We start from the raw sequence: 20,014 nt of genomic DNA on the forward strand, positions 1-20,014 counted from the left end.
ATGTAATAATATGAATACTATTAGAAACCAAACAAGGACAATTGCGAAAGTTTCTTAACTAACCGAAAATACTTATAATGTTGAATTGGTTCTCGTCTACAATTCCATTGCCAGTAGAACGATACGATTGGTAAGATAACATGAAATAAATTTTCCATGAAAAATTATCAATCAGTAGATACTGGAAACGAAGGCGAAGGGTGTTTGTTTTCCGACAGCCTCACAATTATGCTACCCGAATTCTCAATGCACAGGAAAGAATGAAGATGAAAGAAAGATTGGAAAACAAGAATGAGAACCCGGCTACATAAGCCCAATGATCGATGGTTGTTCCATCAGTTGATAGAGTGCACTGCAACGAATAAGTTCTCACTTCCCGCATAGAGCATAAATCATTTGAATTGGAACCAAACCTTTCGACTGGTTCAAACATAAAACGTGTTACAAGTGAATATTATTTTTGATTATTTAATCGGATTTTCATACATTTTCAATCGACATGAAGAAGGAACAAATCCGCTATCTGTTGGACCTTTCCATCGAAGAGAAGCGCGCATTTCTCGATTCGTTTGATTCGATAATGTCGGATTGTGACGGTGTGGTATGGAACTTCACCGGTCCGATTCCCGGCGTTGATAAGGCCCTGCAATTGCTAAAGAAAAACGGTAAAAAACTGACATTTATTTCAAACAACGGAATGCGCACAATGGAGGAATATAAACAGAACTTTAACAAACTGGGAATCATGGTTCATGAAAATAACATAGTTCATCCGGCATTAACGACGGTCAAGTACCTCAAGTCGATCAAAATGCAGGACGCGGTGTATTGTATAGGCACTGAAATATTCAAAGATTATCTGCGGAACGCAGGGTTCACAGTTCTTGATGGGGTGAGTTATTCAGAATAGTTTTTTGTTATATTTATGATGTGAAAAAAAATCGAAAAAATACGGATGAAACTAATTCACAATTCATTTCAGCCCACAAAACGCTTTCCCGATGAAAGGGTGGTGAACTCGGTGCGAGTCTACACCAGCTACTTTGAGGAAACCGACAGTCCGAAGGTTGGTGCTGTGGTAATGGACCTCGATGTCAACGTTTCCCTTGCGCATCTAATGAAGGCCAAATGTTATCTGGAGCGAAATCGAGACTGCGTTTTGATAGCTGGTGCCACAGATAAAATCGTTCCGTTGGATACCAGTATGGATGTGATAGGGCCGGGCTATTTCATTGATGTGTTAGAACGTGCCTCCGGTCGTAAGGCGTTGGTCCTTGGAAAACCTGGGTTGGCACTGGCCAACTTTGTGCTGGAGCAGTTCAATGTGGTCAATCCTGAGAAGACGTTGTTTATCGGAGACATGTAAGTAGCAAATTTGCTATTTTTGTTTGTGATATCAGGCCAATTTTATGTCGTCATTTCAGGCTTCCTCAAGATATGGGCTTCGGAACCCGATGTGGCTTTCAGAAGATTCTAATGCTAAGCGGCGGTACGACGAAAGGAATGATGTATTCCCACGACAAACCGAATGAATTGCCCGATTATTATGCAAAAAGCTTCGCAGACTTCATTCAGTTGTATAAAGATGTTGCTGAATGTTCATACCTTAACTGATGTTATTCAGTCCCTACAATAAGGATGATGTGATACAAAAGATATTATTTATATTACCCATTATTGTTAGTGTTTTTATTGTAACATATTAGCAATATTTTTGTTATAAAATAAATTATATAATATATAACAATTCATTAATGAAACCTTTTCTATGAGTAGTTTCATTTGTAACTTACAATTTCAATTACACTCGAAAAAAAAATTAGAGGAACAGAGTGCGAAATCAGAAATTTTAAGTGATGTTTGACTTGCTGTAACTTCGTGAAAATTCAACGCATATTGATGGGATGCGCATCATTTTGAAGCTTCAACTTTCAGGTATTATAATATTTTACGTGCATGTTTTCATCTTGGTTTGGGTAGATGTAGTGGGGAACCATATCGGGAAGAAATGAAAAATCGATTTTTCTTTGTTTTTTCAAGAATATTGTGGACTAACACAATTTTTTGCTTACCATCCCAATAGCAAAGCCAATTAACCTGATGAACCAGCTTTTATTTGGCTCCAAGAACGTTCCTGTAGGACCTTCCCACACAGGGATATTTCAGTTTGAATGAAAAATTACCCTTTCGGCTTTGATGATGAATAATTCAATAAAAAAACCATCGCACCGCAAATCGAAAGGCAGTTTTGAAAACTCCAATGAATACTACCCAAGGGAAATTTGTCAGATGAACAAAGAAATAAATAAAAAAAATGATAAAATAAAAAAACACAGGATTTTAATAGTGCTTTACAAAATTCACTGTAATTCTGAAAATATCGCAGTAAGTTCTAATGTTTGCAGGCAAATTTTTAGCCTGGTGTATTTCCTGAACATCTTTGAACGTTTCATATTGATACGTTCAGCCGTTTTTCCTAGCCGATTTTTCAGAGTTTTGAGTAAATTAGAGGAGCATTTAATCGCAAATCGTACCAGAAGTATACAATCATACGCGACTCTCAGAATGAAGTGAGTGAATGGTGTGAGTATCATCTGGTGAATGGTGTGAGTATCACTCCTTACAATTACATTTTTATGCAGATAATCATCAATACCAAAAGTCTCAACACCAACTGTTGGTTGCATATTGAGACGATTTAGAGTAAATGTATATGGTCCAGGACATAATACTATCCGTTAAAAAAAAGTTGAAATCTTAAGTGATTTTTGATATGCTGTAACTTTGTGAAAAATCAACGCATATCGATGGGATGTGCATCATTTCGAAGCTAAAACTTTCAGGTATTAGCATATTTTACGTACATATTTTTATCGTAGTATGTGTTGGTGTAGTGAGCAACAATATCGGGAAGAAATTAAAAATGGATTTTTCTTTGTTTTTTCAAAAATATATTTGACTATCACAATTTTTTGCCAACCAACTCAATAGCAAATCCAATAAAGTACTATGAACCATCAGAGTTGAATAATCATTCCTTCATCGGACAAAAAGTGATAATCTCTAAAATGATATAAAAATTTTACTCGGAGTTGCTGAGCCAAATTACGCGTAAACATTTGAAAATGTATTTATGTGTTTTGTATTCCTTGAATGTTTTGTTTTTTAGCATAACTTACTTATATCGGAAAGTCGTAGCTCCAATCATGTGTTGGAAATTGCGAACATATGAAATTTGGCTTTAACATCGATTCTCTCATAACATTTGAAGAATGAAGACTAGTAGGAATCCTTAAATGTTGGATTTGGATTTTGTAGAGAAACTCTACAAAAGTATTTACTCATGAAGAATTATACTCAATTCTGATTTCTGAGTGGCATTGAAGTAATCTTCTTGACAAACTTTTTATATAATTGATCATGAAATTGTATATGAACATGTTTGAGTCTACACTATAATTAAGAGATTATTTTTATTAAGAGCTTTTGGAAAAATTATCATTGACAAATAATTCCAATCGAACTATTTTCATTATTCACTATGATTAAATTGTGTCTAATGTAGATTGATTTTGATTAAAACTAAATGTTGTTGAATCACTAATGTCGGGCAAGAGCCCAACATGGATTTTGGATAAATGAAGTTTATACTTCCGAGGTTGAATCTAGACTGGTCTATTTTATTTCTTAAATTTACAGAGTTTGGCATGGTCTGGATTTTCTTGCCTTCGTGTGCATTTGATGCTTGGTGCTTGGTAAGCACAAAATGTGCTCCTCTGCATGGGTGGCCCACGCCGTCCGCTCAAACAGCGCTCGCATGGTCCAGGCGGTTTCTCCGCTGCGCCCCTTCCAGTTGTTGTAGTCGCTTGGCGTTCCTCCGCCAATGGTAGATGATGATGGCGATTATTATCGCCACGATAAATGCGCCGTCCACGGAATAGGACGCGACATCGTGCATGGTGATTGAATTTTCAACTTTGTCACTGCCGAACATTGTTGTGTGTTTAGATTACGGATGATTTCTTGGAACTCGCCCTGTTCCATACATTGTAGTGCGTTTTATTACGCCTTGGAGGGCCGATAATCGCTGATGCAGGTCTCCATCGTGTGAACATTATTTCTTAGTTGTCAGCAAAATGCCTACGTAGGCCATTGATTCACAATTCTACCCATTCCGATCTTGTATACTTCCATAAATTAACTCATGTTCTCTTAACTTTCTGCTCAAACAAATTATTCCATAAAATACGTTCTTGTTAGAAACAATGTGTTATCCACAATACATTGGTGTATAATGTAAACATTAATTACAGAAATAGTTTTTCTTAATTTTATTTTGGGTATCATTTAATTTTATTGGACTTTTAAACAAAATTATCAGTACTAGTCAAAATCGAGGCTAGTTCGGCTGCTCTGACCACGTGGAGCAAGAACTAGAGAGATACAGGTAAGCTGGCGATGGAAATGATGTATTTACTTAAATGTCAAATAAAATAACAAATAAGATTTCAAACAATGCCAAAATTCCAAATGTTTCTAATCCTGAGAAAAACTGAGTATATTTTTTAAAACAGACAGACTAAAATAAAATCGTGGTACATATGATGAAGTCGCTAATTGTAGATAATGGAAATCCAACGTGCCCCACGATTTTATTTTTTTATTTTAGTCTTATCAATGCCCTAGACTAATGAAGGAGAGGTGTGATAACTGCTAACTGCTACTTGCCTAATTATTTTCTAGCTTTTAGTACATTGTTATGTTTACCCACAATTAAACCGTTTAACTTAAAAAGTTTTTTTTACTTATTTTATTTACTAGTTTTTAGTACATTACATACCTTACATTACAGTATTACATTATTACTTATTATTTCTATTATTATTACATTACATTAGTACATTAGTTTCATTAGAATATTTCTCTACAATAAAACCATTGTACTGTATTCTATCAGTCAAAAAATTTCATTTGATACCCATATTGAGTGGATTGCAGAAAGTACATACATAGTACATAGTACATAGTTGATACACATATCTCAATCAACCTTTTTTTTGAGATGATATGGAATCAGCTATTTTGTAGAGGCAAATTGGATTTTTCAAGATAAGCAGTTTTAAAATGACAGCAGAGATAAAGCTGTTTTATAAATTCGGTCAGTTCCTATTGGTCAAATTTCTATTAATTTGGGACAACCCTACAGACATACAAATATACATACAAACAGTTCAAGCTAAATAAAACCGTTCAATAAAGTAATTTGCTATTTTGTGATTGCGGCCATCTTGGATTTTTATTTTTCATGATCTACTGTGATCTACTATTCAAGCCCTTTCATTTGATATCCATATTAATCGGGATTTGAGAAAATATGCAGCCCGCCCTTTGGTATTGGCAGCCATCTTGGATTTGCATTTTCATAAATAACTGTGTTCTACTAGTCAAGCCCTTTCATTTGATACCCATAATAATAGGGTTTTGAGAAAATATGCAGTCCGCCATTTTGTAGTGGCAGCCACCTTGGATTTGCATTTTTCATGCATAACTGTATTCTACTAGTCAAGCCCTTTCATTTGATACCCATATTAATGATGTTTTGAGAAAATATGCAGTCCGCCATTTTGTATTGGCAGCCATCTTGGATTTGCATTTTTCATGCATAACTGTGTTCTACTAGTCAAGCCCTATTCAATTTGATACCCATATTAACAGGGTTTTGACTTAATATGTAGTCCGCCGTTATGTAGTGGCAGCCATCTTGGATTTGCATTTTTCATAAATAATCGTATTCTACTAGTGAAGCCCTTTCATTTGATACCCATATTGATGGGGTTTTGGAAAACCCATATCGATGAGGTTTTGAGAAAATATGTGATGCGCCATTTTGTAGCGGCCGCCATCCTGAATTTATAAGATCGTGAAATACGCAGTTTTATAATGACTACAGAGTTAAAGGTGTGTTCCAAATTTCAGATCAATTGGTCAACAGAAAGAGAGTCAAATTTCTATTTATGTGGGTCAGCGCTACAGACAACACGTTACAAACATGCAAACATACAAACAGATTACAGGACAAGCTAAATAAAACCGTTTAAAGATAGAATGGAAGATGTCGCAAACAGTCGTACAATTTTGTTCGGTAAAAGCACCGTGTCGATTTTCATGCTGTCTGATAGAAAGTATTTCTGCATTTTTGCATCACACGCACACATTGTTGTTATTCATACGTTTTCAGAGATTGATGTAAATGTTTATGAAATGTGGAATAATTGTGCTGGTGGAAAGAATGTAATTGAATATGACCGAGTGTGTGTTAACTATGAGAAAGACTACCGCAATAGTGTTAGCGATGAATACTCAGAGATTGACGTAAGGAAACAAACTGCGATATATTGCAATCTCGTGTATTTAATGACCCGCGAACATCGCACATATTAACATCACACACATTAACCGCGAACATCACAACGCTATCACGCTCCTTCGCACTCAAAGAGTTAATATTTGATGTGGAAGATGCAACAATGATGGAACAATGAACTAATTAGGAAAAATAACATGTTAAATACTCTCTTAGAAATGTTGACACAAATCATCAATTGCTACTACAAATCACGTGAACCCTTCCTCATTCATACCTTTAGTACAATATCAGAAAATGATTAGGTGGATATGGTTTGTGTATGATTAAACCACACGCTCGCCTCGTTTATCTTATGCGTTGGTAGTGGTGGTGGTGGTACAAATAAAGAACCACCTGTGACAGCAGTATGTGTCTAGAAGAAAGGATAACAAAACGATACTAATTTCGATATATGTCAGTTTGTGTATTGTTCTCGCGAGGAAAAAAGGAATCGCGAATCAACCATCTTCAGCTGCCTCCATAAAACCACGCAAACCGTCGGTCCTATTCAAGTCCACTAAAATCACTTACTAAAAAGTTATTTTAAAAACATCGCATGCATTCCAAAATAATATCCGAAATAACAATAAGTGAATTAAATTTAATCATTTTTTGCCGCGAGAGATTGTGTGAGTTTAGGAGTGTGTTAGAACTTATTGGTGACTTTTTCCGATATCGATAATAAAATTTTCGTGAATTCGAGCATTGTTTCCAGGTTACAAGTGGCGTCATTTGCAGCGCATTTCGAGCCCAATGTAAAATGGGCCATTTTCAGGTTATGGAGACAATGTATCAGAAGCTGCGAGTCACTTCCGCATGACTCTAAGACCATTTGATTGTTTTGATAAACAGTTTTGGCAGAGAGCCAATGCAAAGTGACATTGGGCGTCGTTATTTCGTCTATAAACAATTGCTTCAGGGGTAAAAAGGTAGGATTTTCTCGATTGTATCCTGATGGGTGATAATAAACGGATTCATTACAGTAATCCAAAGAACAGAACATAGGAAACAAGGACTATGAATTGCCCCATTTGGCATTATCAAAAAAAAGGAAATTTTTCACTAATAACTTATTTATTTATACTTTCTTCAACTACCAACAAAAACTTAAAACTAAATTTCATTGCAATACAAATTTATAGGTATCTATTCTTATATCACATTTCTGTCTCTGATGTGCCACAGGATACGTCAGAATACAGTAATTTTTTCATGGCAGCTATGGTTCATTGGCAATATCTTCATATAGCTGGATGAAATCGGCGAAGCTATTTGCATAAAAATCGGGCAGCTCGTTTGGTTTGTCGTGGGAGAACATCATTCCTTTCGTCGTACCACCGCTAAGCATAAGAATCTTTTGAAAACCACACCGTGTTCCGAAGCCCATATCTTGAGGAAGCCTGAAATGATAATATTGCAAAATATATTAACTGAATGTCTTCAATTATGAATCAAATATTCTGTTACTTACATATCTCCAATGAACAACGTTCGCTTCGGGTTCGTCACATTGAACTGTGCTAGCACAAAATTAGCTAGTGCCTGACCAGGTTTCCCGAGCACCAGTGCCTTCCGTCCGGAGGCACGTTCCAAAATATCGATGAAATAACCCGGTCCTATTACATCCATACTGGTATCCAAAGGAACGATTTTATCTGTGGCACCAGCTATCAGAACGCAGTCTCGATTTCGCTCCAGGTAACATTTGGCCTTCATTAGATGCGCAAGGGAAACGTTGACATCGAGGTCCATTACTACAGCACCAACCTTTGGACTGTCGGTTTCCTCAAAGTAGCTGGTGTAGACTCGCACCGAGTTCACCACCCTTTCGTCAGGGAATTGTTCTGTGGGCTGAAATGAATTGAAATTAGTATTGGTGCGCTTGACAATATTCATATTTTGTGTGGTTTGTTTACACCAAAAATCTTATAGGAATACTCACCCCATCAAGCACCGTGAACCCTGCGTTTCGCAGATAATCTTTGAATATCTCTGTTCCTATACAATACACCGCGTCCTGCATGCTGATCGATTGGAGGTATTTGACTGTTGTCAACGCCGGATGAACTATATTATTTTCATGAACCTTAATACCCAGTTTACGGAAGTTCCGTTTATATTCCTCCATTGTGCGCATCCCATTGTTGGAAATAAAGGCTAATTTTTTGCCCTTGTGCTTAAGCAGTTGCAAGGCTCTGTCAACATCGGGAATCGGACCGGTGAAGTTCCATACGACACCATCACAATCCGACATAATCGAATCAAACGAATCGAGAAATGCGCGCTTTTCTTCGATGGAAAGATCCAACAGATGGCGGATTTGTACCTTCCTCATATTGATTGAAATTATAGGAATAACTGATGAGAAAGTCAAAGCTACTAATCACTCTTAACACGTTTTACGTTTGAAACTATTAGAAGATTTTATTCAGTGAAAATGGCTTATTCTGTGCGGATAATGCGAACTTGTTCGATGCAGTGCACTCTGTCAACTGATGCATCAACCATTGGACTGAATGCTTATATAGGTGATTTTTCATTTTTATCTCCGAATCTTCCTTCTTCCATTCATACCTGTACTTATGGGAACTCGGGTATCTTCAATTATATGAACAGCACCTTTTTTAATTTTGTTCACACGAATGCTCCGTTTCATAGAAAATTTGCTGTTGATTATCTTGACAATCGTTTTATATAATTGATCATGAAATTGTATATGAACATGTTTGAGTCTACACTATAATTTAGTTTTTTTTAGATTCGGAGCTTTGGTAAAGTCATCATTGACAACTAATTCCAATCGAACTATTTTCACTACTTACTATTATTATATCATATCTAATATAAATTAATTAAATTGTGCTATAAGTTGAGAGAACCTCAACTTATAGCACAAACAAAATATTCCATAAAATAAATTCTTGTTAGAAACAAAGTGTTATTCAGAAAACATTGGTGTATAAAAGAAACATCAATTACAGAAATAGTTTCTCTAAATTTATTTTGGTTTTCATTTAATTTTATCGGGCTTTTTATTCAAAAATTATTTACCGCTTTTTCCATATTCCCTTCGAATTCCGTAAGATGATATAACATTATTTACTATTAAGTCCATCGTCCAGAGGAATGTGGATGTAGAGTGGAATAACAATTCCAACTGGAATTCATCTCCGGAAACACGGCATATTCCAATGCAACGGAATATTCCCAGTACTAGTTAAAATCCAGGTAAATAAGAATTTCGGTGCACGTTGAAATTGTGGGGTGAATCATAAGCTAGTTCGGCTGCTCCGACCACGTGGAGCACGAAGTAGTGAGATACAGGAAAGCTGATGATGATAATGATGACTTAAATGTAAAGTGAAATAACAAGTATGATATCAAACAATGCCACAAGTTCCTAATCCTGAGAAAAACTATGACTTTTCTGTTGACTGAAAATAGTTTATCAAAGTTTGAAGTCTAAATGCATGATTAACCGCGAACATCACACATATTAACATCACACACATTAACCGCGAACATCACAACGCTATCGCGCTCCTTCGCACTCAAAGAGCTAAAATTTGATGTGGAAGATGCAACAATGATGGAACAATGAACTAATTAGGAAAAATAACATGTTAAATACTCTCTTAGAAATTTTGACACAAAAATGTGATTTAATATTCAAACATTTATAACTCAAAACAAAATCCACGCTCCACCTCGATATATTGTATATTTTTTTTGGAAACGATTTAAATTCAGCAAAGTTTAAAGTTTAGTGGTGCCGTGTCAGACTCACCAACATGAAGATATGAATTTAGAAAAAAAACGACACGAGGTGTCATTTAGAATCACAGTATTAAAGTATTAATAATACTGTGATTCTAAATGACACCTCGTGTGCTTTTTGGGGCTCCTCGTTTGCGTTCTGCTCTGCATGTGTAATTCCGAAAAACTTGTTTTTTTTTCAAGGATGTCAGTATTGTCATCATCGAATAACAACCTGTATCCACCTGATATCACTACTGTCCGATATATGGTCAAGTGCAAGTATTCTATTGATTGAAAAATATGGTTCAGCTCTCATTGTATTGGTCACTCCACAAAATTCAAGGCAGTTTTATGTGTACAGTTTTGTTCCACAATCTTTCGCCATGTTTCATATAGCTTTAAAATTCTGTCCTATTTATCGAGACATGCAGTTTGGCGTTGGCCTTTCGGAAAGACGACGTCTATCCCGTGGACGATTTGCTTCAAAACGGCATTTTCGTCCAATCAATTGACAGACATTTCATTCAAATTATGTGGAACCCACATATCGTCTCGAAATACGTAACCAAGCTTCAGCATATGCTCATCAACGGTGGATTTAGATGCTGTATTGAATTTGCTAATTCATTTGTCATATACTGAGGATTACTCTTGATCAACGTCTCGATTTATTCATCATCAATGGCGGCACGAATTTACTGCTAAAACATAAGGGAACCTTTGCCTTTTTTGTCAGTTTCAGTTTTATTACTTTTATTACTTTGTTTTATGCTTGAGCAAACTTTCACTGGTCCTTTTCTAGGCATTTCCACAACTATGCATTATTAGTATTGTGGTTCGAGATACTATCACTACGACAATAAATGTCATACATTATTTACGGTCTTTGAATAATTTATAATTATATACTTTACAAAGAAACTCTACTAAATATCTATAACTCTGTGATCTTTGACATAAGAGAAAAACAGATCTTCATTAAATTGGCGTTGACGGTTTCATTTTCTGTCATTGTGAAGCCAAAAATTTCATAATTTCATAATGGATTTTAGGTAGAATAAACGCACTACGTGTTTTAAACATTCAAATAAATATCAATACGCAATAATAAATAACAAACGAAAGAAAGAGCAATCGCTATACAAGGGAGGACCGGATAGCTTTTTATAAAGGCTATTTCAGACAGTTCTTATTTCCAACAAGTAAAACTTTGACAGGAATCCCGATAATACGGTAATACGGATCTCCTTTTTTTGTGATAAAATTAAAAAAACTAAAAAATCTTGAAAAATCGGGATCATTTCAGAAAAATCAGGCAACATCGAGTGTTTGTCAGGATGTCAGGATACGAGCCAAAAAGTCTGGGAAATCCTGACAAATCAGGAAGGTTGGCATCTCTGGTTATAGGAGACACAAATAAGCTTTGAGCGTGTTTTGTAACTTTGATTCTCTGATTTCTCTGGATACACTGTATTTTATTCTATTGTATAAGTCTATCGTAAGCTACGATTTTTCCCATCTTACAGGTATTCGTATGAACTTCGCTTTGAATAAAAATGTCAACCAAATTTTTTCGAAAGTGACACGAATGAATGATAGTCGGATGGCGCAAATACCGTACCTTTTGCGCCGCAAATGACGTGAGATAGCAAAATATCTCGCTATATTGTGGAAGTCACCTTACTTTTCAACTCTTTTCTGATACCCGAGTCGATAACATAACAGTGATAAACTATATTCAATGGTTTCAAGTTAATTTTTGGAATAGCATCAAACGAAACACGTTTTCAATGTGGAACTTTTGACGTAGGACTACGTCTTTCATTTCTATACCGGGGTGTAAAATCAAAGTTTCGAAAACGAAAGCGTTACGCCGGAGACCGAGATTTTGAGCGTTAATAGCTCCTAAACAACTGAACGAAATGGTATGATAAACACTTCATTCGAAAGATAAAATGTCTACGCGTTATATACTTGTTACTTTTTGATCCAAAACTTTGTTTCAATAGTCTTAAAATTGCTTTCAAAACAGGCTATTGAAATCACCAATCGAGCGAGCGGCGCTCGGAAATCCACTCAGTTCTAATTGAACAGCGATTGGAGCATGTTGTCGCTGTCGCGGTGAAGCTCTTTATTTATCATGAAAGCGCGGATGAACGGTGTCACCAAGAGCCTGTTTGTGCACCCTAGGCCAGAAGGGAATCTATCAGGAGGAGAGTGATGCCACAAACGGTTCCCTGGGAAGACATCGCTACACACACATACACGCGCGGCTATTAACAGGTGGTTATCGAGTTGGCATTAACCACTGGTGGGCTTCCAGTATCGAGGAAAATGTGGAAATATCTAATCGTTACTGAAAATAATCTGCCAGTTCCTCTGGGAATTTTCAAAATATATTCATGTGAAAGAGTTTAATTGAATGTTTTCTATCCATGTAACACTGTGACCAAATACATTTGGTTTTGGGGTTTTCCATCAATCGCAATTAACAGGATAGCTTCAGAAGATTATTCTTCCCCATCAGTAGGATATTTCCGTATCCAATATTGTATGCGCCCGCAATCGATTATTGCTCATTCGCCGAAAGTTCCGAGCTCAGAGAGTTCATTCCCCTCTAGTTTGCCTTCCAAATTGCCATCGTAAACCACACCTTCTCTCGATTCAATCACACACAAAAAGCATACTTAAGCGATATTCTGGTGGTGAGACACATTCATTTTTCGTGAGGACATCGACAAGACAACATCGTTGCCTAACGTGCTGGAGGAGGTGGACGGCGAAGGATCGACACATACACGCGCAGAACTCTTTCCGTTAGGACGCCATTCAGCATCGAGAAAGTTCCGGAAAGATCTAATCATTGCTGGAAAATAATCTGTCAGTTCCTTTGGGAATTTTCAAAATATATTCATGTGAAAGAGTTTAATTGAATGTTTTCTATCCATGTAACACTGTGACCAAATATGTTTCAATCAAGTGCTATTAACAGGTGGTTATCGAGTTGGTATTAACCAGTATCTTCCAGTATCGAGGAAAATGTGGAAATAACTAATCGTTACTGAAAATAATCTGCCAGTTCCTCTGGGAATTTTCAAAATATATTCATGTGAAAGAGTTTAATTGAATGTTTTCTATCCATAAAATATCCATATAATACATTTGGGTTTGTGATTTGTCAATCAAGTACAGTTAGCAGGTTAGCTTCTGAAGATTATTCTTCAGAACAAGGTTTTTCGTATCCTATATTGGATGCATAAAACCTTGTGCCTCCAACGTAACGCTCTCGTTTTCGAAGTCTCCCAAATATTCATTTATTCATTCATTCAGAATGGATTTAGATTCAACTTCAAACAAATGATCTCTAAATCAACGATAGTCCTACGTCACCCTTGCGGTTATACCATAGATATAACCCACTTCCTGTTTTTTCATGTAGTTTTACAGTAAGGGTGACCAATCTGGAAACACAACTCCTGCATTTTTGCATCACACGCACGCATTATATGATTCTTATTCGTTTCCAGAGATAGATTAAAGTGTTTATGAGATGTGGAATAACGGTGCTGGTAGAAAAAATGTAATGAGAAACAAACCGCGATAGCGTTCGTGATTAATGCTCAAAGCTTTGTTTCCTCTTGTCAATGTACGCATTCATTGACATGAGGAAGCAAACTACGACATATAGCCATCTCGTGTATTGTTCTCGCGAGGGCAAGAATGAATTATCAATCAACCATCTTCAGCTGTTACTACTATACCACGTAAATCCTTCTTCCTTCATACCGTTAGGTGGATATTCACACCAAACACGCGGGACGCGACAGGACATAACATTTATGATTCTTTAAAACGTGAAAAGGATGTTAAATTCACCTTTATAGCCGACCGGTTTCGGACTCGATGCTGCCCATCTACGGAACGATACTTCCTGCGTTGGCACAATATCAAAAAAAAGAGTAGGTGGATATTGCTTGTGTATGATTGAACCACACGCACGCATTGGTTATTTTATGTGTTGGTAAAGGTGGTGGTGGTCCAAATATAGAATCATCTGTGATAGCAGTATGTGCAAGAAGAGATGCATACTGGGTTCACTACGTGCATTGGCAAAAAGGATACACATTTCGATGTATGTCATAATCATAAATCTTCAGCTGCTTCCATAAAACCACGGAGACCGTCGGTCCTATTCAAGTCCACTAAAATCTTTTTCTGAAGAGTTATTTAAGAAAAATCGCATGCATTCCAAAATAATATCCGAAGTACGGAAAAGTGAATTGAATTTTATCATTTTTTGCCGCGAGAGATTGTGTGGGTTTAGGAGTGTGTTAGAACTTATTGGTGACTTTTTCCGATATCGATAATAAAATTTTCGTGAATTCGAGCATTGTTTCCAAGTTACAAGTGGCGTCAAAGTGCAGCGCACTTCAAGCCCAATGTAAAAAGGGCCATTTTCAGGTTATGGAGGCAATGTATCAGAAGCTGCAAGTCACTTTAGCATGACTCTAAGCCCATTTAATTGTTTTGTTAAACAGTTTTGGCAGAGAGCCTAGGCAAAGTGATATTGGGCGTCGTTATTTCGTCTATAAACAATTGCTTCAGGGGTAAAAAGGTAGGATTTTCTCGATTGTATCCTGACGGGTGATAATAAACGGATTCATTACAGCAATCCAAAGAACAGAACATAGAAAACAAGCACTATGAATTGCCCCATTTGGCATTATCAAATAAAAAAAGGAAATTTTTCACTAATAACTTATTTATTTATACTTTCTTCAATTACCAACAAAAACTTAAAACTAAATTTCATTGCAATACAAATTTAAAGGTATCTATTCTTATATCACATTTCTGTCTCTGATGTGCCACAGAATACGTCAGAATACAATCATTTTTTCATGGCATCTATGGTTCATTGGCAATATCTTCATATAGCTGGATGAAATCGGCGAAGCTATTTGCATAAAAATCAGGCAGCTCGTTTGGTTTGTCGTGGGAGAACATCATTCCTTTCGTCGTACCACCGCTAAGCATAAGAATCTTTTGAAAACCACACCGTGTTCCGAAGCCCATATCTTGAGGAAGCCTGAAATGATAATATTGCAAAATATATTATCTGAATGTCTTCATTAATGGATCAAACATTCTGTTACTTACATATCTCCAATGAACAACGTTCGCTTAGGGTTCGTCACATTGAACTGTTCTAGCACAAAATTAGCTAGTGCCTGACCAGGTTTCCCGAGCACCAGTGCCTTCCGTCCGGAGGCACGTTCCAAAATATCGATGAAATAACCCGGTCCTATTACATCCATACTGGTATCCAAAGGAACGATTTTATCTGTGGCACCAGCTATCAGAACGCAGTCTCGATTTCGCTCCAGGTAACATTTGGCCTTCATTAGATGCGCAAGGGAAACGTTGACATCGAGGTCCATTACCACAGCACCAACCTTCGGACTGTCGATTTCCTCAAAGTAGCTGGTGTAGACTCGCACCGAGTTCACCACCCTTTCGTCAGGGAATTGTTCTGTGGGCTGAAATGAATTGAAAATTAGTATTGGTGCGTTTGAAAATATTCATATTTTGTGTGGTTTGTTTACACCAAAAATCTTATAGGAATACTCACCCCATCAAGCACCGTGAACCCTGCGTTTCGCAGATAATCTTTGAATATCTCTGTTCCTATACAATACACCGCGTCCTGCATGCTGATCGATTGGAGGTATTTGACTGTTGTCAACGCCGGATGAACTATGTTGTTTTCATGAACCTTAATTCCCAGCTTGCGGAAGTTCCTTTTATATTCCTCCATTGTGCGCATCCCATTGTTGGAAATAAACGCCAATTTTTTGCCCTTGTGTTTCAGCAGTTGCAAGGCTCTGTCAACATCGGGAATCGGACCGGTGAAGTTCCATACGACACCATCACAATCCGACATAATCGAATCGAACGAATCGAGAAATGCGCGCTTCTCTTCGATGGAAAGATCCAACAGATGGCGGATTTGTCCCTTCCTCATGATGATTGAAAATTTGAACAAGATTTAATAACAGTCACTTCACTTTTAAAACACAATGTGTATAAGCTAGCAGAATGCTCAGTTACAATGTCAGAGATTGATGTGTTTCGAAAACTGTAGACCTACTCAGCGCAGTGCTCTCTATCGACTGATGGAACAACCATCGGACGGTGGGTTTATGTAGCCGAATTTGGATGCCTGTGCCCAAAATATTTCTCTCTCTTTCTTTCGTTCCATCGCGGGCAGGCATTCCGGCAGCATCCTCAGTGATATGCTGTTGAAGCAATGTTTATCTTGAATTTTTGTTGATACTTTATGCATTCATTTGGTTTTTACTATTTTAATTTTTGTTAGCATTTATTGCTCTTTTCGTGGGATGCCATTATAACTGAAACATAAATTGCAAACTTTGCGACTTTGGTTCAACTTGGAAATGAATAAAATAGAGTTCTACGTTCATCCAGCCAAGATTTTTGTTGAATTATTCGAATTAGGTGTGTATAACACCAGAAATGACAAAATAATATTTCCAGTTAGACTGTGCTTGCATCATACCCATTCAAACAGGAAGAAACTATTTCTAGTGGAGATCTCTAAAGAAGCAAATAATATTTGGCTGTAGAATAATTTGTTTTATATTTAAAAAAAAAAACCGCAACAAATTGCAATGTCAAGCGATTCCTCGGGAACAGGCACCGGCGAAACGGCGTCATCGCCAGACGAAAACAAAAATATTCCATGGAAAAATACACTAATACCTGCACCTACGCATCGGTCCCACACCGACGTGAAAGCAAAGGGCCAATGGAAAAATCCACTCCCTTCAAACAATCCCAATCACTAGCCGGTGAGCCGGCTAGCGTGAGACAAATACATAGGCCCGAAAGGGAACACCAAAATATGTTCTCGTGATCGCCGCGTGGTTTTCGACATGCTTCCCCGCTGTAACGGTTCTGATACGTGATGCTGTGATCTGGGTCTCAACAGGCGAATCAAATTTTGTTTTAATGATATGTAATATCTAAACTATTTGGTGAATTTATCATTGCAGCAAATGAAACGAAATATTGAATTGTGTGAAGCTTCAACAAGATGTGATGAAGATGTGTAATTATCATATGTATTATATGTTGAAGCTTGCAAAAACGACAGTGTCATCGAGAGAATACATATTAATATTCTCTGATTATATGGATAATGTTGCAACTATTTTCAAACCATAAATGAAATTATGTTTATGTTATTCACTATGTTTTTATTATTACATGTTAACATGAACTCTAAGACTTCTGGGCAGGTACTGTAGATTCTTATGCCGACTGCATCCTCATTCATTTTCCAGTGCAAATCTAATGATTTGTTCATCAACTCCATCGAACCACCAATTGTTTTCGATACTAAAAGTAAATTTAACACCTACAGAACGCTCATCAAGATGAAAAATACACTCAAACATACCACCGGCGTAGAGTTGCAATCATGTAAACGCAAAGGGCTAATGGAAAAATACACCCTATTCAAAAAATTCCTATCACTACCGGTGAGCCGGTTGGCTCACGACAAAAAAAAACAGCCGAAGAGAGAACACAAAACTTTTGTAGCTTCATGATCACTGAATGGCTGTGCACATGATTCTCCAGTGCAACATTCGTGATACGTAGTGCCGAGCTCTGATCTTTCACTGTTGATTTTTAGTTATTAAATATATATCCACTGTCAAAATGACAGCTTCTGTCAGTTTGACATTAGAGTATGCTTTATATGAACAACATGTTCTAACAACAAAAACATTACAACATTGCCTTGTGTACTTAGACTTTGTTATATGATTCGACAGATTCGGTGACATGGAGATATTCAATATAGAATACAATGTGAAGTTTTCAGTCAAACAAGTGCATACATTTTGAAAAGTGAAAGAACTACGCAAAGTGTTGAGCATTTATGTTATGTTGGGGGCTTCGCGTGCAAATTTCCGGGAAGTCAAGTCGTTAAAAATGGATCAAAAATTCCCGACAAACCGATAAAAGGGGAATCAACGTGAACGAATCATTGAAACAACTCTCTTTAGATACGAAACTGATACGGATAAGTGGTTTTATTATCTACTTTTTCGTGGATTTATCATTGGGGCAAATGAAACGTAGCAATGTTAAAAAAGCGTGAAGTAGACAGTGAGCGAGAATATATGTTCTTTTTTTGCAAAAATGTCGGTGTAATTGAACAAATGAATATTTTTTTAATATGCTATGTACCTATAGCTATTATTGCAACAGTTTGAAAGTCGTATATCAAAGAGAAAACACGAAAAAGATGTTACATTTTTTTGCGGAAAATACTTTTTACTGTTTACCAGTTTACCAGTAAGATTATAAGCCTTCTTCCTGTGAAAATCGGATTACTTGTTCATAAATACCACCTTACCACCAGTCCGCCGTTTTGATGCTAAAAGTAAATTTTGTCACCGATAGCTCATCATATTAGTGAAACATTCATACATACCACCGATGAATAGCTTGCAGCCATGTGAATGGGAAGGGCTAATGGAAAAATCCAACCAGTTCTGAAAAAATTCCTATCACTACCTGTGAGCCGGTTGACTCACGACGGAAAAGGCAAAAATTATGTTGTTTCATGATCACTGAATGGCTGTGCACATGATTCTACAGTGCAACGGTCGTGATACGTAGTGCCTTTGATCTTTCACTGTTAGTTTTCTTTTGTATTGAATGTATAGCTACTGTCAAAATGACAGCTTCTGTCAGTTTGACATTGCAGTATGCTATACAGTTCTTACATATAAACAACAATTTCTTTCAACAAAAATGATTTCTTGCGGATTTAGGTTTTGTCATGCGAATCGAAGAATGCAGTGACATGGAGCAATTTATAATTAAAAGTTATATGGCGTATTCAATCAAAAAAGTGCATACATTTTGGGGTGTGGAAGAACTAGCTTCGCAAAGCGTTAAGAAACAAAGATAGTATGAGGTTTAGTCGGATAAACTTCCGGGAAAGCAAGTCGAAAAAGATAAATTAAAAATCTTCAAGGCAAACACGAAACTGGAATGAATAAGCGATTTGAGTATCTACACTTGTTCGTGAACATTTATCATTGCCATAAACGAAATGCAACAATGTGAACTGCGTGAAGTGATTGAGATTTATAATTATTAGTATATATCTCCAAGTTTGTAAAAACGTCACTGTAATCGAACAAGAGAAAAAAATATGTTTTTGAGCCTACGGAAATTATTGAAACTATTTTCAAACCATACATCAAATACAAACCAAGAAAAAATACTTTTATACTTATTTACATGAACTTTGAACTCTGATAGCGTAGGCTTGTATGCGGAATCATAGAAGATTTTCAGTGCAAATCGAATGGCTTCTTCATAAATACCATTGAATATCCAATCGTTATTCATACTAAAAGAAAGATGGACATCGACAGAAGGCTCATTAAGTTATTAAAATATTCCATGAAAAATATACTCATACATACCATCGGTGTAAAGCTGCAAAGGGCTAATGGAAAAATACTCCATATTCAAAAATTTCCTCACACTACCTGTGAACCGGTTGTTTCTTGGCATAAAAAACCAAAAAAGAAACACAAGAATGTTGTAGATTCATGATCACTGAATTTTGATTTTTCACTGCAACGATCGTGATACGTAGGGCACTGATAATGAACTGTCGATTTTTAAAAATTAAATATATAGCTGCTGTCAAAATGACAGCTCCTGTCAGTTTGAGAAGACAGTACAAATCAAGACAAATCAAGATAGTATGAACATTTTATATGCCAAAATTTCGAC

At 36.6% G+C, this 20,014-nt stretch overlaps 3 protein-coding genes across 4 annotated transcripts in view; 1 reads left to right on the forward strand and 2 right to left on the reverse strand.

Annotated features, from left to right (window-relative positions):
* The first annotated feature begins 444 nt into the window (after positions 1-444).
* Positions 445-20,014, forward strand: part of LOC129766846 (uncharacterized) — a 53,047-nt gene continuing 33,477 nt past the window's right edge. Inside the window, exons 1-3 of the mRNA XM_055767449.1 lie at positions 445-892; positions 983-1,362; positions 1,425-1,597. Coding sequence (XP_055623424.1) covers positions 500-892; positions 983-1,362; positions 1,425-1,597 — 946 coding nt within the window. The 5' untranslated portion in view covers positions 445-499. The remainder of the gene's footprint in view (positions 893-982; positions 1,363-1,424; positions 1,598-20,014) is intronic.
* LOC129769089 (uncharacterized) lies at positions 7,536-8,856 on the reverse strand. The gene is made up of 3 exons (XM_055771111.1): positions 8,349-8,856; positions 7,878-8,257; positions 7,536-7,806 (listed from the first exon to the last, which is right to left on the reverse strand). Exons 1-3 carry the CDS (start codon positions 8,739-8,741, stop codon positions 7,626-7,628), a joined length of 954 nt encoding a protein of 317 aa, XP_055627086.1. The 5' UTR covers positions 8,742-8,856; the 3' UTR covers positions 7,536-7,625.
* On the reverse strand, positions 14,977-19,861 carry LOC129769088 (uncharacterized). 2 transcript variants are annotated; one of them, XM_055771110.1, is made up of 7 exons: positions 19,699-19,861; positions 19,511-19,622; positions 18,693-19,396; positions 18,615-18,635; positions 15,798-16,464; positions 15,326-15,705; positions 14,977-15,254 (listed from the first exon to the last, which is right to left on the reverse strand). In XM_055771110.1, the coding sequence occupies exons 5-7, from the start codon at positions 16,188-16,190 to the stop codon at positions 15,074-15,076; spliced, it is 954 nt and encodes a 317-aa protein (XP_055627085.1). In that variant the 5' UTR covers positions 16,191-16,464; positions 18,615-18,635; positions 18,693-19,396; positions 19,511-19,622; positions 19,699-19,861; the 3' UTR covers positions 14,977-15,073. The 2 variants fall into 2 exon arrangements, with proteins under 2 accessions (XP_055627085.1, XP_055627084.1); XM_055771109.1 differs by lacking the exons at positions 18,615-18,635; positions 18,693-19,396.

This window comes from Toxorhynchites rutilus, chromosome 2, assembly GCF_029784135.1.
Source record: "Toxorhynchites rutilus septentrionalis strain SRP chromosome 2, ASM2978413v1, whole genome shotgun sequence".
Taxonomy (NCBI): Eukaryota; Metazoa; Arthropoda; class Insecta; order Diptera; family Culicidae; genus Toxorhynchites; species Toxorhynchites rutilus.

Excerpts from the sequence above, each read along its gene's own strand:
- LOC129769089 (XM_055771111.1), bottom strand. The coding sequence starts at position 8,741 with ATGAGGAAGGTACAAATCCGCCATCTGTTGGATCTTTCCATCGAAGAA. Across the intron at positions 8,258-8,348 it reads GGTTCACGGTGCTTGATGGG|CCCACAGAACAATTCCCTGA; the intron begins GTGAGTATTCCT and ends AATTCATTTCAG. Across the intron at positions 7,807-7,877 it reads ACGTTGTTCATTGGAGATAT|GCTTCCTCAAGATATGGGCT; the intron begins GTAAGTAACAGA and ends TTATCATTTCAG.
- LOC129769088 (XM_055771109.1), bottom strand. The coding sequence starts at position 16,190 with ATGAGGAAGGGACAAATCCGCCATCTGTTGGATCTTTCCATCGAAGAG. Across the intron at positions 15,706-15,797 it reads GGTTCACGGTGCTTGATGGG|CCCACAGAACAATTCCCTGA; the intron begins GTGAGTATTCCT and ends AATTCATTTCAG. Across the intron at positions 15,255-15,325 it reads ACGTTGTTCATTGGAGATAT|GCTTCCTCAAGATATGGGCT; the intron begins GTAAGTAACAGA and ends TTATCATTTCAG.